This window comes from Arachis ipaensis, chromosome B07, assembly GCF_000816755.2.
Source record: "Arachis ipaensis cultivar K30076 chromosome B07, Araip1.1, whole genome shotgun sequence".
NCBI lineage: Eukaryota > Viridiplantae > Streptophyta > Magnoliopsida > Fabales > Fabaceae > Arachis > Arachis ipaensis.
The window spans coordinates 381,536-398,947 of record NC_029791.2 but is presented as its reverse complement, the minus strand read 5'-3'; the positions used below and the strand labels follow the sequence as shown (position 1 = coordinate 398,947).

At 34.5% G+C, this 17,412-nt stretch overlaps 2 protein-coding genes across 7 annotated transcripts; one reads left to right on the top strand and one right to left on the bottom strand.

Moving 5' to 3' along the window:
• On the top strand, window positions 5,908–8,386 carry LOC107609602 (SNF1-related protein kinase regulatory subunit beta-2). Of its 6 annotated transcripts, XM_016311609.2 has the most exons (5): window positions 6,109–6,484; window positions 6,586–6,737; window positions 6,935–7,112; window positions 7,297–7,599; window positions 7,688–8,386. In XM_016311609.2, the coding sequence occupies exons 3-5, from the start codon at window positions 7,002–7,004 to the stop codon at window positions 8,006–8,008; spliced, it is 735 nt and encodes a 244-aa protein (XP_016167095.1). In that variant the 5' UTR covers window positions 6,109–6,484; window positions 6,586–6,737; window positions 6,935–7,001; the 3' UTR covers window positions 8,009–8,386. The 6 variants fall into 6 exon arrangements, with proteins under 6 accessions (XP_020962471.1, XP_016167096.1, XP_016167098.1 ...); XM_021106812.1 differs by lacking the exons at window positions 6,109–6,484; window positions 6,586–6,737 and adding an exon at window positions 5,908–5,926; XM_016311610.2 differs by having other exon boundaries at window positions 6,106–6,626.
• On the bottom strand, window positions 10,665–11,614 carry LOC107608146. Its single transcript, XM_016310028.2, has 2 exons — window positions 11,061–11,614; window positions 10,665–10,944 (listed from the first exon to the last, which is right to left on the bottom strand). The coding sequence occupies exons 1-2, from the start codon at window positions 11,539–11,541 to the stop codon at window positions 10,916–10,918; spliced, it is 510 nt and encodes a 169-aa protein (XP_016165514.1). The 5' UTR covers window positions 11,542–11,614; the 3' UTR covers window positions 10,665–10,915.

Genomic DNA, 17,412 nt, shown 5'->3' with positions numbered 1-17,412 from the left:
TACGATAAAATTTTCTTTTACTGAAAGGCTATAAATAGTGCGGTAAGAGCCTGCAAAGTTATTTTCAACCTTAACCACAGTATTTTTTTAGATTTTAGAGTTTCTATAAATATATCTTTTTCTCTCATTGGAGTCAGAGATTATAACTAATCAGTGGCTCTTCAACTCAATTCCTCAATTCCACTATAAATAATTCTATTTCATAAAAAGAAAAACATACACATATATATAAGCTAATATGATTCTGCATTGTTTACCTTGGAGATAACAATGAAGTAGATTGTTAGAGAAAACTGATCACTAACCATAGAACCGTTCTAAGAGGGAAAAAAAAAAAGTGTATATACAGTTATACATACACACATCTCAATATTACATTCACACATGGACTGAAAATTCAAAGTAAAGAAACATACTCTTCATTGATTTGGAGGTTAATTGTTATTTCTAATAAGTGATAAATAACGTTGAAAATACTAAGAAGAAATAGGAGAGCCAATGGTAGAGTAATACTATACACATAATAAAATAATCCTTGGGAGGGCTACGAGACAAGCATATATATATATGTATGGTCCTCAACTTGCTTGCTTCTTCATCTTATTCATATTCATATTCATATCTATATATTTGTCTTGGCCATCGCAATCAGTGGGTTTCTTTTATTTGACCCATCCCATGGAGCAAAACCATATTTTATTTGGTGTCACATTTCTACCATATATATTTTTTCTTTACCATACAAATGCGCTTTGAAGACTTTAACAATAAACGAAAAGAGGAGGGAGAATATTTTAATAACAAAAGCCTTCATCACTTTGCCAGCAAACTGACAGCTACTTATTAAGCTGCTTATTCCTTAAGTTAAGATAGTGATGGCCTTACAACATTTTTACCCCTTTTTTATTTTAATTTTTATACGTTCTTATACTATCTAACATACATCATACCGGGAAGATTTTAGGAAAAAATTAAGTGAAATAACATAATATAAGAAGACACCACATCCAACTCAAAACCTTAAAGTGTCAAGTTGATGGGTCTCTCATCTTATAAACTTCCCACTCTTCCTTGCTTTCTTTGATATGGGACTAACTTCAACACTCCTTTGATTGATTGAATTGTAAACTATGAAGGTAAAACTAAGTATATATAGAGTATTGGCCTATGAAAGATAAAAGTAGATAAAGATAAGATAGAGATAAAGATAAAGATAACTATAAGATAAGATAAAGACTAAATTATAATTTAATTTGTGTATTCTGTTGGGCTGAATTTGTGGGCCGTGAGACGTCTTTATTGTTGTCATGGGCTAAGGTGGAAGAGTGGTTTAATACGCCCCCGCAAGCTGGAGGATGAAAGATGTCAAAAACACTAAGCTTATTCAGATTAAGATGGAAGGGTTGAGGAGACAAAGGCTTGGTGAAGATGTCAGCTAGTTGCCCAGAAGAGAAAATTGGGAGAAGTTTCATCACTCCAGCTTGAACTTTTTGTCGAACCAAGTGACAATCAACCTCTAAATGTTTGGTCCGTTCATGAAAAACCGGGTTAGCAGCAATATGAAGAGCACTCTGATTATCACAATATAAAACTGGTGGGCGGATAGGAGAGATGCGTAAAAATTGTAACACATTTAATATCCATTGAAGTTCACAAGTTGTGTTGGCAAGTGCACGATATTCTGTTTCCGTGGATGAGCGGGCAACGGTGGTTTGTTTCTTGGTCTTCCAAGAGACTAAAGAACTGCCTAAGAAGAAACAATAACCTGTTAAAGATCGTCGAGTGTCAGGACATCCGGCCCAATCAGAGTCACTAAAGCCGAGAAGCTGAATTTCTGATTCCCTTGGAAAGAAAAGTCCTTTGCCGGGACTAGTTTTCAGATATCGTAACACATGCTTGGCAGCTTGAAGATGAGATTCAGTAGGAGATGCCATGAATTGACTTAATTGTTGAGTGGCATACATGATGTCCGGTCGAGTAATGGTGAGATAGATAAGACGGCCAACCAAACGACGATATATAAAAGGATCGGATAGCAGGGGACTTTTGTCTTGATATAGTCTTGTGGTATTATCCATTGGAACAGAGGCAGGTTTAGCACCTAATAAACCAGAATCCTCCAGAAGATCAAGACAATATTTTCTCTGAGATAAGCAAATTCGCTTCTCTTATTGAGCAACCTCAATACCCAAAAAATATTTTAATGGGCCCAAGTCTTTAATTCGAAAGTGTTGGTGCAAAATAGACTTAATGGCAGCAAGTTCAGAAATAGAATTACCAGTGAGAACAATGTCGTCAACATAGACTAAAAGGATAGAAATTTGATCACCAATGAATTTGACAAATAAACTATAATCAGATGAGGTCTGCTGATATCCATGAGATAGCAAAAGATGAGAAAGTTTGTCATACCACATACGACTAGATTGTCGTAAACCATACAGTGACTTTAGTAGCTTACAGCATTGATTCGGTTAAGGAGATATAAATCCGGGTGGCAGAGTCATATAAACATCTTCAGAAAGATCCCCATGTAAGAAAGCATTATTGACATCCAACTGATGTATAGGCCAACGCTTCATAGAGGCCAATGCCAAAACTAATCTGATGGTGGCAGGCTTGACAACAGGGGAAAAAGTTTCCAAGAAATCAACACCTTTAGTTTGAGTGAACCCTTTAGCCACAAGGCGTGCTTTATATCGATCAATTGAACCATCAGGCTTGCGTTTGATGCGATAGACCCATTTACAGCCAACCGGCTTAACCCCTGCAGGGCAATCAACAAGACGCCAAGTTTTGTTCTGCTCAAGAGCATCCAACTCATCTTTCATAGCACTACGCCAATTAGAGTGTTGATTGGCGTCCTTAAAAGACTTTGGCTCAACGTCAGAATGTAGAGATAAAAAAAACTTTTTATGTGAAGATGAAAGAGAAGAAAAAGACATGACTGAAGATAAAGGATACTTGCACTTTGAGGGAGATTGATTTGTAGAGATGAGAGAAGAATTACACAAGTAATCAGAGAGATATGCTGGAGGTCGGTGAGGCCGGTCGGAATGACAAGGATGGGGTTGCTCAGGTGGTGAAGAAGGTGACGGGGGATGAAAAGGTGATGGTGGACTGATGTCTAGTGTTGAAAGTGATTCAGTGGTCATGGGTTCAACTTGGTTAGGAAACGATAGTGTGGAAGAAGGAGAGGTTGTTGGAGAAAATAAAGAACTAGGTGGAGTTGGGTCAATGGGTATAGGTGAGGGTTCAACTGGAAGACTAACTGAATCTTGTTTTTGAGAAGGTGTGTTTGGCAATGTTGGGCTGAGTGTCTGGAATTGGACATTTTTTGTGACTAAGGGCAAGATCATTTCATAAAAAATCACGTTTCTAGAAATCTCAATTCTTTTATCTTCTAAAACATAAACAATATACCCTTTAAAACCAAGTTGAAAGCCAATAAATACAGCCTTTTTGGCTCTTTGGATCAAATTTTGATCTGTTTGCCATTTGGGTAGAAACAAAACATAAGCATCCAAAAACTTTAAGGTCATGATAATTTGGTGGATGATTGAATAAAATCTCAAATGGTGTTTTAAAATTAATTGCGGATGATAGAACTCTATTAAGTAAATAAACAGCATGTCCAACAGCATAAAACCAAAAAGATGATGGTAAATTAGATTGAAACATAAGAGCACGAGCTATATTCAAAATATGTTGATGCTTGCGTTCTACCCTTCCATTTTGTTGAGGAGTTTCAACACAACTACGTTGATGAATAATGCCCTTTGAAGCATAAAAATCAGGTAAAATAAATTCTCGTCCATTATCGGAACGAATAGTTTTGACTTTGGAGTTGAATTGTGTTTCAATTAAAGTAATAAAATTTTTTATTTGATTTTGCACTTCTCCTTTTGATTTTAATAAAGTAACCCATGTAAAGCGGCTAAAATCATCAACAATAGTAAAAAAATATTTATGATTATGAATAGAATTTTGTCGAAACGGACCCCAAATGACAAATGTCACAAGCCTCGTTATGATGCATAGAGATAAAAGGAAATTGTTTATGTAAATGATTAAGTCTTTGCCCAGAAAGGTGTCCTAAACGAAAATGCCATATATTGGAAGGTGTAATGGGTGGAGATTGAATGGAATTTATGGAGTGTGTAGTGGATGAATTTTTACCGAAATTAGGTTCAAAGACATATAATCCCTCTCTCATTCTGACCAAATCAATCGTTCCCAAATTGTTGCTCTGTAGAATGCAAGAAGAAGATGAAAAAGACTAAATTATAATTTAATTTGTGTATTCTGTTGGGCTGATGAAAGATCCAAAAGAGGCTCTAGATGATGTTGCTGGTGTGTCCTTTCTCCTTGATCCATGGATGTCAGCAGAGCTCAAGAGGAGCTCTGATACCATAATAAAATTGTGAAAGAATAGGAAAATAAAAGAATTGTGAAAGAAAAAGATGAAGAAAATTTTATTGATTGTTGATTGATTGAATTGTAAACTATGAAGGTAAAACTAAGTATATATAGAGTATTGGCCTATGAAAGATAAAAGTAGATAAAGATAAGATAGAGATAAAGATAAAGATAACTATAAGATAAGATAAAGACTAAATTATAATTTAATTTGTGTATTCTGTTGGGTTGAATTTATGGACCGTGAGACGTCTTTATTGTTGTCATGGGCTAAGGTGGAAGAGTGGTTTAATACCTGCAACACTAACAATTTATTTATTAGCAAAGCAAGGAAATGAAGCGTGAGATTAGCAAAACATAATCTGGCTATCATCTGAATCACTTTGAGGGTTTGTTGTTGTTGTTGTGATGATTGATTGGATGCTTAAAAGGAGATACCCACGCACTTGCTCCATAATTTGCTCTCACAAACTTTAGTGGACTAATAAGACAATGCTCAAGTAGCACCTATTATGCTTGCTGACCCCCTTTCACAACAAATATAAAAAACAAACCACATGGGAACACTCAACATACAAAGAGAGGGAGCTATGCTTATGCTATATGTGAGGCCCCGTGCTAAAGTTGGCTCGAATAATTGATTAAGGCCTTATTTGGAGCTACTTATGTGGCCTAAACAAGAATCTATCTTGCTTTAACTCTTTGCTTTTTCACGTGCTTGTTTTGGAATCTTGGCATGCTATTAATTCTTGCATCTTAACTTGTCAAAAGCATACGTAAATATATGCTTCAAAAGTTCCATAAGTATCTCTGCTTTTCCTCGTTGGAGAATTTTTTTTAATTTCAGTTTGGCACCACCTTCATTATTATGCCTATATGCTTGCTTCAGAACGGAGATATAACGCCGTTTATTACATTATTAGAGACTAAAAAAATTATCAAAATAATAATCTTACTTATTGGCATTTGACTGAACTAACAATAATAACAAGAGTGTTACTAAAAGCTATCCTGATAATATTTCTTTGGTTGCGTGTCTCTGTCATCTTAATTATATACTTAATTGGCACAGCTACGAAATTCTAGAACATAAAAATGTGTCAAAGGAACTAATCTTTTTTCTTTAAATTACTATAAGTTAAATATAACATAACCGAAACCAGCCATAACATCCAACAAGGGATTTTGTCACCACCTGATGGCGCAAGTTCTTGTTGGTTTCATGGGAGCAGAGGCATAAGAGAAAAATTAAAGAATCCTCGATTAATTCGATAACACGAACCTAGTGTCTTGTATCAAAAGAAAGTCCTCTTGGTGTGTTGTTGTTTATTTGACATGACGCCAAAGATAACATAAAATATAAGTATAGGGTGGTATAAGTTATTGCCCGGTATCAAATGTTACTTATTTAAATAATAATCTCTGCTTTAATTTAATTTCAACCAAACCCTACAGCCATGAATATTGAATAGGAGATGCAGTGTGCCGCTTCTTGTTTGGTTTAGAGGTATCAGTCCCTTTCATTTCAACACAAAATATGCCTAACAAAGAATTTATTTTATATATAGAAGCAATGGAATTGAAGTTTCAAAATGAAATAATTGTTGATTACCATCTTTTAATGAATAACAATGAATGGCCAAATTAGATGTATTCCTAATAATAGAACTCCAATTATGTCAATAGTTCAATTTTATGACCAGACAAAAAAAAAAAGGATTTATAATACATAACAATTTTGTTAGGTAGTATTTATTGGTTGTTGAATTGCAGCAGTGTTGTTATTGGTAAAAGAATTGCTGTAGCATTGAAAATAATTAAAGTTTAATAATAAGAAGAAAAATGAGAGAGAGTAAGGACAAAGTTGAAGGCGTCAAAATCTAATTAACAACTCATGATTTCCTGTGTAGAGTGTAACCACAATGTTATTTTTAGAGTAATAGCTATTTTTTTTAGTGTGATCTCACCTTTTAGAGCAACATCGCTTTGCTTTTTCTTTTGACTTCACCTTCCACTTGTTGGATGAAAAACAACTTCACTCACCTGCTGCACCCCCATCATCATGGTATATAAATTAAACCAGTTTTATTTGTACCCTTTGATTTTTCTTTACAAAGACGAATGATGTGCACAGTTGATGACACAGTACAGTGTGTGGTTGTTAAGTTGTTCGTGATGGCAGGGGAACATTCTCCCCCTTAAACCGGGTCACAGTCCTGAGCAGAATCTTCCAAACTCATTGGAGAATATAACATTACATAACATATAGAGAGAGAGAGAGAGAGAGGTTGATGATCAAAGATTCAAAAGAAAAGTGGGTATGTATGTTGTGTAGGAAGAATGGCAGTTAGGGAGGTTGGGTTGCTTCTTGAAAGGGTTTGTTGTATGTTATGTAGACTGTAGAGAAATGGGTGTGAAAGTGACTATATATTGCTTTCTTATTGTTTGTTTGTTTGTTGTATCATGTATGCTGTGATGTATCTAATGGATTCGATTCGTGCTGTGTCGCTGGCAGCTGTAGCTTTCCTTGATCATCTTGTTTACATCACTTTGATTGCAATCAACTTGTTCCGTTTTGGGTGATGGGAAGTCACGGCAAAGGAAAAGACGGCGAAGGCACTTCTGGACTTAAAGATGATGACAAGTATGAACCACAATTGAGATTCCATACCCCCACAGCAGCAGCACCACAGGTCAGATGATCCCTTTTAAATCTGTTATTGTGTTTTGTGACAGGACAAAGGGATACTGCTTGCTCAAGTGTATGTTGCAGGGTGTTCAGTTATGATATGTTTAATTTTGTGATTGTTAGTTGATGTATGAAAATGAAATTAAAAAGCAAAGCTAAGCTAGTGTAACTGGTGGTGCATGGCCCAGCGGCAAATGCAAGATGGATATGTAGAAAGAGTGGTACATCAGAGATTGAAACGTGTGAATATTACTTGGAACCATCCAGTAAGCAGGGATGTTGCTGTTATAGGATCATGGGACAACTGGGAAACCAGAGACACCCTGCACTTGCAGTCTCCCCCTCATCCTCATGCTTATGCCATTGTTAAAGCACTCCCAACAGGTATCTATCATTACCGTTTCATTGTAGATGGTTATCTCACCCATGCTCCAGAATTCCCCTGGGCTTTTGATCATTCTGGTTTCCCCTACAACATCTTGGATTTGCAGGTACTTGTTTTCTTTTCTTTCCAATTCTTGAACACTTGTTGGACTACTTCTCCTCTAATATCTACTTAATGCTTAACCATATTTGCAGGATTATATTCCAGAAACGGCTGCAAGGTTAGGTGATGCCCAAGATCCTCCATCCCCACCATGGACTTATGATAACATGCTCTTAAACGACGACGAATTTGGCAGACCTCCGCCGGAGTTACCACCACAACTACCACTGACAACAAGAGATGACCCTTCTTCTTCATCCACGGTTCTCCCTAGACCCTCCCATCTAGAACTCAATCATCTATACATCCACAAAACCGATGGGGGTGACTTCGCCGCCCTGCGTTCGACGGAGAAGTTTGGACAGAAATATGTGAGCATGGTGTTGTACAAGTCCCTGCCAAGGGAAAGATGATCAAAGATTTTTGAGTTTGTGTATTGTGTTTGAACTATGTTGGGCTCATGAGACCATTTATTTGTTTGTTAACGTCAGTAATGTAGTACGTAGGTAATGAGCATTCAGCAATCAGCAATGTATTCCCCTCTTAAAAACTGAAGGGAATGTTATTTATTTATTATAAATGATCATTTATATCCATAAAAGATGAAAACACTGACATATGTACTCACACTATATCGAAACTAAACTTGTACCCACGCAAGATGCCATCAGTGGGTATAAGTTTAGTTGCGATTTAGTGTGGGTACATATGTCAGCATTTTCATCTTTCATGAGTACAAATGGTCATTTATTCTTTATTTATATACACAAATACAATACATATTCATCTCATGTTCTAGAATTGGCAATGGTTAAACGGCACATACACTGATGTTCAGCCTAATGCCTACTCCTCTCTTGCATGAACGCCTATCTTTCTTTTTGAAATTATAACATACTATCAAGTGTCATCATCAAAACACTTTGTATGATTCATCTGTTACAATAAGAAAGGAATGAAAATATCTTGTTAATTTTACATGCTACAATTGGTTAGGGAGCAATCCAAGGGTTCTCAAGTGGTAGGACATACCAAAGACGATGATGTATTATATCAGCGCACGGAAGCTGTTTGCTGAAATGCCCCAAAGGAACACTGTTTCCTGGTCTTGTTTGATTTCAGGATATGCACAAATCACTATGCCATTGGTAGTGCCCTTCGAGCTTGCCAAGACGGAAGGCTTAAACTCAGGCATGGATATTCATGCCTTAATTTCTAAGTCTCCATTCTCTTCAGACATGCCCATGTATGATGATGCTCCTCGTGTCACATCATGGAATTCTATTGCCATAGGGGGGGATCCAACTTCTTGTGTCGTGGAATTCTATGATCTCTGGCCTTGACCACAATGAACAATTTGAGGAAGCAGTTGCCTGTTTTAATACAATGAGGAGACATGGAATGGTGCCCTCAAATTTCTCAGTTATTACCACTTTGAGTTCTTGTGCAAGCTTGGGTTGGATCATGTGCGGAATAGGGCAATTGCCAGATCAGGTACGGACTAGAGACTTGAATAGAGCACTTGTCTTGTATGGCAGACCTCCTTGGACGAGCGGGTGATGTCACCAAGCTAGATGACTTTATCAAAACAATGGCAATGGATGGAGAACAGTTTTAGGAGCATGTTGCCAAGATGCTTATTGAGCCCCAGAATGGTGTGAACTATGTTCTACTTTCAAAAATAAGGGATGCTGGATATGTGCCTGAAAGCAAATACGCACTCTATGATCTTGAACTTGAAAACAAACAAGAGCTGCTGAGCTATCATAGTGAAAAGTTGGCAATTGCTTTTGTTCTCACTCGAAACTCTGAACTACCAATCAGGAATTCAGGATAATCAAGAACCTTTGGGTTTGTGGGGATTGTCACACTGCTTGAAGAAATATAGAAATAGGCAATAAGATGCCATTTTCAGAAACTTTGACTAATAAGAAAGGAGAGTGTCCTCAAGGACAGTTAACAGGTTATGCTTTCAGTTTCTATATCTAATTTGCTTACACCAATCTGTTTGTGGGGTAGGGACCATGAGTCCAAAATAAAAATGTTATTCGTTAACAATTTAAGCTACAGAGTTAATAATATACTTTGATTTTGATTATTGGGAAACACACTATGCATGGGAATAATAAGGCCTAGAAATCAAAGTTGTTGGATGTCGCCGTCCTTTGAAGGATAATCAACTTCTGCCCTGAAAGCGATTCTTATATGTTCCTGTTCGTGTCAAGGAGGAGGATGGACAGAGTGTAGGCCCACACATTCGTCCAGTGCCTCTATGTGTGGTGACCTGGTCAATACGTAGTTGCTTCGTATCTTCCATTGCGAACATGCCACGTGACTACGCGAAGAATACTTTTCCATATATTAATATATTAACTCTTGAGTTTTTATAAAGGAAGCTACAAGGCAGGACTCTTCTTTCTCCTCCATGTTTGCATTAATATAATGTGCCTTCTTTTACTTTCTGAACATATATACAAGTGACAAAGCAATGATTGTTTGTTTGATTTTGATTCAGTTAGAATTGCACAAGACATTTTAAATCGTGTGTTAACAAATTATTGGTATTGGTAAAGGCAGAACCAGAACCCTTTTCTAGGGGGAAAAAATCTCTAGAAGTCTATATCCAAGATATTGGTAAAAAAATTCAAATAATAATTATGTATAATTTTATTATTTTAATTCAATGATGATTAAATATCCTGTTTTATCTTTGAAAAAATATACGTAGACAATGAGAATACTAAGATGTTCAATTCAATAGATATATAAATAATTATATTTATTATTTTTAATTGGATGATTATTTCTTTTTTCTACTTAACAAATCCGTCTATCTTTCTATCTTTTTGCATAGCTATAACTAAAGTTCAAAAAGTAAGCTTGCTTTTCCAACCTTGCTTACGCTCTGAACACTCCTTGCGTGACAAGTCAAACAAAGTAAATTATGTTTATTGCATTAAGCTCCGTTGGGGATCTTATGACAAGTAAAACAAACTCTATACTTTGCTAAATTAGAACAAAATAAATGCTGAATAGTTGGTTGTCCGGAAACAAAACAAATCCTTCCTATGACGTGATAGAAATCCAGAATCGCATTGATGATCCTAAGGGTGTTCACTTCAGTGAATGCTGCTTCCATTATGGAAGGTAAACATTTCAGAAACAATACTAATTAAGGAGAGTTAACATACTTCATTCATAACATGGTCCATAGAACAGAAGAGGGGAGATTAATAATACATACTCCGGCAGAAGCAGCTGCAAACATGCAAAAAAAAGTGACCAAAAATTTCTACAAGTAGGACACCTATCAGTTTCTTTTAAGTTAGAAGAGAAAGAGGAGGATAATTCAGGGGGAATGGATCCTCTCAATTTTTTTTAACAATGGAGGGAGTAAAGTGTGGGGTTATAGATTACATTTTACTCCCTCAATTTTTTTTAACAATTGAGAGGATGCATTCCCATATGCAGGGACCAGCCACCGGTTATCTCTTGCTTCAGAGTTGAATGCTGCTTTCATCTTCTTAATGAATTCTTCGCATTTCTTGTTTAACTCCTCTGTGTCCACTGCACCATGTCCATCAACAATCACTATAGCATTATTTGGCTCTCCCTCTCTCTCAACTTGTTGTTCTACCATGGTTACAATCTTGTCTTCAAAGTCTTCTTGTTCAAGAGTGTCTTGCAATGAATTCTCACGTTCCACTATCATCAAAGTGTTTTCTTCTTCTGGCGGGGATGCATTGAGACCAGAGTTGATGGCTATGAAGAACATGAGTCCATTGCAGAGAAGGAAGATGCAGGTCTTGGAGAACTGCTGGAGGAGGAAGGGCTTCAAGGAGTAGAAGATGAAGAGAAGCAAGGAAAGCAAAACACTAACAAGACAAAAAGAAAGCACAGGCTTCATCATCATTATCTTGCCTCTCGGGTTTGGATACTCCATCATGCTATGAAGTGCGTTGTGGCCATCTCTCTCTATTTATATATTATTAGGCTTTGCCATCGACGTGGGTTTGGGAGTTACAACTTACTTTACGTAATTTTTTGGGGACTTTTCCAGAGTAGACTCCAAAGTCAGTCAACCCGTCAACCAATCACCAGCACACGGTAAGGCCCTTCATTTCATTTTATAATATGATTATATGTTTAATAAAGGTGAAAACTCGGAAACAACTTGGGTTGGTCGAGTGGTTAGCTCACTCGTCCGCTTAAACAAGTGTCAGGGTTTGAATTCTCCGCCTTATGTATGCAGCAACCCATTGACCAGCGACAGACCCTTAAATAGAGATCCGATTCGCGACGGATTAGTCTTTGACCTGTCGGATTAGAGAATACCGTGGACAACCAAAAAAAAAGTGAAAACTCGAATGCAGTCAAATTGATAATTTAATTAAACATGTCAAGTTATTTAACTATTTTTAATTATAAATTTAAATTTTCTAAATTTTTTATTTTTATTTGTGAAAATAAAGTATTTTTTTTATCTTACTTATAAAATAAATTATGAAATAGCAAATAAATCTATCTATCATTATGAAATACTTGATATAGTTTATAATTTTCTTTATTTTACCTTGCCATCCTGTTATCTTAATCATCCTTTTTTTTTTGGTTGAAAATTATATCTTCCACTCATCTCTGTTTAAATTTTAGTAACAAGATTGTTATTTGTGAAATATATATAATTTTTGCTTCATATACAATTTAATTTTTTTTTGAAGATTGGAGAAAATATTTTACAAAAAATTAAAAATTTTAAGTATTTTAGGTGCATCATATAGAATAATAGAGAAATTAAATATGTGTAAATCATAAGATCTAAGCAAGTTGGTTAAATAGCAGAGTGTATTTGGTTTTGTATGTGACAAAAAAGTACCTTTTAAACTTAAAGGTAAATTCTATCGCACTGCTATCAGATCAGCTATGCTTTATGGTATAGAGTATTGGGCGGCTAAAAGGGAGCATAAACATAAATTAAGTATGGCAGAGATGAAGATGTTGAAATGGATGAGTAGTCATACGCGATTGAATAGAATAAGGAACGAAAATATAAAAAAGAGAGTTGGAGTAGCACCTATTATGAAAAAGATGTAGAATCACGTCTCAGGTGATTTAGACACATGAGAGAAAGACCAACAGATCACCGAATAAGGAGGATGAATGAGATGAAATATAGACAAAGGTGAAAAACAGAAAAAGACCTAAGAAGACCAACTATAAAGTGGTCAAATAAGATTTACATGTAAATGGTCTTTTTGTAAACATGATACATAATAGAATATTTAATCCATATAACTGATCCTACCTACTCCACTTAGGGGGACAAACTTTTGTTATTATTATTGTTGTTGTATACAACGTAAAATTTTAAATACTCTATTTTATCATTAAATTGAGCAGGACATATATTAACTCGGTAACCCAAAATACAAATAATACATTTCAATAGTACTTACTATGAGAGTCATGATTTGGCGCTAAAAGCATAAAACCAAAAACAGGAGGAATGCTTGATTCACATATTTGAAAAATGTAAGTCGAGAAACTCCGTCGTTACGCTGGAACCTGGCTGGAAAGTGGATTGCGAATTCTTTGTAACTACCAAATATATTACTTAAATTTGGGTAACGCCATACATGGACTTTTCCTCCAATTGTTAATTAATTATATAGTTCTAGATTACCTTACAAATTAAGTAGACCTGGTGTTGATGTTACATCCGGTGTGTTCTTTGCTTGATTGGTCATTGATAGAGAATTAATCTACCAACCATTGAAATATCTACTTCCGCGTTGAATAGCACTTCGCACTGTTATTACTTGTTTGAAAATGCCATTGCTCTCACTCAAAAGAAGGGCATGTTAATAATTTTTGAAGAAAGAAAAAAGAGTTAAATCTCAAAGTAGTCCTTGAAGTTGCACTCGAATCTTAAAGTGATTCTTGAAATCATTACTCAAATTCAATCTCAAAATTACTCTTCATATTAGTTACTAAAATAATTTCCGTCCATCCTTACTATTGGAAGGACTAAAACGACTTTATTTTGTACTTAAAAAAAATCTTTTTGAACTTCCCTCTCCAACTCTACTCTCACACACTCAGCAGTCAGCACTCAACACTATTCTCTCACTCACAATAGCAGAGGCAAGCTTTCCTCAATTCTCTTTGTCGCCGCCTCTCACGACCTCTGTCTCGATTTTGTGCCGCTGGCTCTCCAACTTAGTCTTTCACAATCTCTAATCTGTTTTCCCTCACCACCACGAGATGAAGGTGCTCTCCAACCACGTCATCTAAATTTCGTACTTTTTCACTGTTTTCAAGGGCTTCGTCAACCGCCCCACTCCTCCATCGCCACCATCAACGCTTTCAAGCGCGCCGCACTCGCTGGCGACTCCAAGGCCCACTAACAGCTCTACAATAGCAGTAGCTTTCCGTTCCTCTCTACTTATAGCCGTATGTGCTCTTCTCTTATCTACTCTCTGTATTCTTCTGCATCCTTCTTTTTTTTCTACGACCAAAGTGAGTTATTTTTTTTAGTTATTTAATTATTATTGTTTAATGTTTTGGGTGATTGTTGTTATTGCTGATTTTCTGCTGGTTCTGATTCTGCTGGCTGATACTCCATAAGAAGAAATTTGACCACCATATAATAACCTTGATTTACCACTGTCTACTTTGAATCGAGGACTAGGAGGTCATATCGCTAGTGCCATAGTACTCAAACCTTGCAATGTCATCTTCTGATTTTATCTGCCGGGAATTTCAAGTTTTCAACTTTGTAACAATGAGTTTTTACTGGTTATAATAACTCAATTTAAAAAGGAGTGGCACCAATATGAAAGAACTCATGAAGGAATCAATGGTTTATTTTTTTTTTATACTGTAATTATGGCTATTTTTTTGTGATTGTTGCTATTTAAGTTGATTAATACTTGTTATTTAAGTTAATTGATCTTTTGTGATTGTTGATTTTTTTTCGTGATCTTTTGTGATGGTTGGTTTTTTTTATTCTATAATTTTTGCTGGTTCTGATGATGTTATTGCTATTATGAAGTTAAAGAAGAAGAACAGTGTGAAAAAGAGAATTAGTGAAGATAATTGGGGATTATGTTTTTTTTATAAATACAAAACGACGTCGTGTTAGGGAGGATTAGCGTTTTTTTTTTTGTATAAATATAAAATGACGTTGTTTTAATCTTTCTAATGGTAAAGATGGACGAAAATTATTTTAGAAACTATTATGAGTCTCGGAGAATAATTTCGAAGACAAATTTAAATAATTATTATTTTTAAAAATCACTTTAAAATTAATGGGGAGGATCTCAAAACTCATATTAATAAAAACTAGAATGAGACCCGCGTGATGCGCGGACGGTAAATTAATGATAGTATATAATAAATATTAAAAATGATTATGTTTTGTAGAATTAAATTAAATATGTGTAAATTAAAGTTAAATTTAAAAGGTATTATTGTTAGAGTTGTTGCTTTGTTCTTTGTGTCGTAGATTCTTGTGAAGGCATGTTTTTTATGAATTGTTGAGTTGTATGCACTTTCTATTATGTTGTTTGTTCCATCTTTGCATGTATGTTCTTCTTTCGAAGATGTACCTTGAATTTGTATGATTTTCTTTCTCCTTACTCTCTTGATTTGCATGCAGTTTTCTAATGACATATACAATAAAAAGAATAAAAATGTGTAGCTTTTTTTTAAATAAGTTATTTTTAATAAGAGTAACTGAAATAATATAAAGTGAAATTACCTGTTAATATTTTTCTTTGACCCACTATGTGACAATGTCTCAAGTGATATAAATTCAAAATAGAGTTGGAAAATGTTTAATTTAAAAATACAATTTAAAAATATAATAAATATGTTTGTTTTATATCTTTTCATCTAATATAATTATTTCTAAGTAAAGAAACTTTTCTTCTTTTGTGGGTGTTAATGTTTTGCATAGACGAACCACACGAACTTTGATAAACCAATTGTCTGTTTATTTGGTGATATGATATTGTCCAAAGAATTATATTCTATTGAGTAAGTTTGAGATGCTGTGTAGTGCGAAAATAAATTTCTTGTGATAAGAGACTTATATAAGTAAGTCAAATAGTATGAAATTTAAATATTTATAACGTAAAATTTATTATGATTAATAGATTATTATGACATTTGTAATATGGATGTTTAGGGATATGGATTCTTGTAGGTTACAAATTTGGTTAGACACTATTAATTTTTAATTATTGTCATCGGTAATTATGCAGCCTAATTTGCATATATTTCTATTACTTGTATTTTTTTTTGTATATTTTATTTTTTTTGTTAATTTGAAAATAATAGTTGATTTGGCAAAAAATTAGTGGTTGAATCTAAAATTTTGACAAGTAAGCGATGTTGCTGACATGACATTAGTAAGAAGAGAAAGGTGTCTTAAAAATAACGTGGGTAAACTTATGTATCTACTTTTATATATTAAGAATAGATAAATTAATATACATGGATGTTTCTTCTGCTAAGTATCAGAATGTTTTTTTTTCATACCGAATGAATGTTCTTTTATATATTTTTCAAATTTTTTTTGTATTGCAAATGTGAATGTCTCTATTTCTTTAAGAAATTCATAATTTTTTTTTAATTTTATAGATATCTAATTATTTTTGCCAAAATGTAAATGGATATTTCTTTTGTTAAGCATTAGAATATTTTTTTTCTATTAAATGAATGTTTTTTTTTATATTTCTGTAATTGTTCAAGGACAATTTGTGCTCCACCACTGTTTCCTTAAACAATTCTTGAAACTGAACCAAGTGTAAGGTAGAGACCGATTTTAAGGGTATCTACGTGATCTCTTTGACACGCCTTCCCTATGGGCGAAACTTCATATTCTTCGCTACCCGGGAAGGCCTTCGGTTCGGGGTCTCCCATCTGGCTCAACGGAGACCTTCAATTCTGCGACTGTGACAGAGCTAAAGAAGCTTACATGCATGGCATCCGAACTCATACACATTCCAACCACGATAGCGTTTTTGAAATGAGTTTCTACGATCCCACCACTGAAAACTGGGCTCTCCTTCAACAAACCAAGTCCCTCTTTGGATCGCAACATCAGCAACTCAATGCATTACTGCATCACTTTCAGTTTGAAAAGTTGTAGAGTCTTGGATAAGGACAGAGACGGAGAAAGACTGAGATCTGTGTATGTGATGGTTATTGGAGGTGGGTAGGTTAATATAAGAGAAAAGATGGAAGTTTCTATAGGTTTTAATTAGGTTTACTTAATCAATTTTAAAGTTTTTTAAATTTTGAATTTAAAAATTTTAAAATTAATTATCAATATAATTATAATTAATTAAGTTATTTCATTGTTAGAGAAGTTAATTCCATATATTTTTTCATAAAAAAAAAAACTGGGACAACTCATCAAGTGCCAATATCTCCAGGTAAAGATTACGTAGGCCCAATTTTTCTGTAAGAGATTGGCAAAAAGTGAAAAGTTAATTAACATTAGATGGCTAAATAATTAACTTTTGAAATCAAAGACAAAGTTACTACACCATCAATATAAAAGCATTTGATATTATCAATCAAAATTATTTTATTGATTAAATACTAATCTGGAAAACCAACAGTAATTTGTACATCTATACATATAAAAATAAAGACAATTTAGTGTTGGAATTTTTTTTTTAAAATCCACAGACATAATTTATTGTAATTGCCCCTCCTTTCTGTATAAATAAAATACCCCTATCTATAACCTATAATCGGATAAATACAATAAATATTTTCATTATTTTACCTTTATTATGCAAAA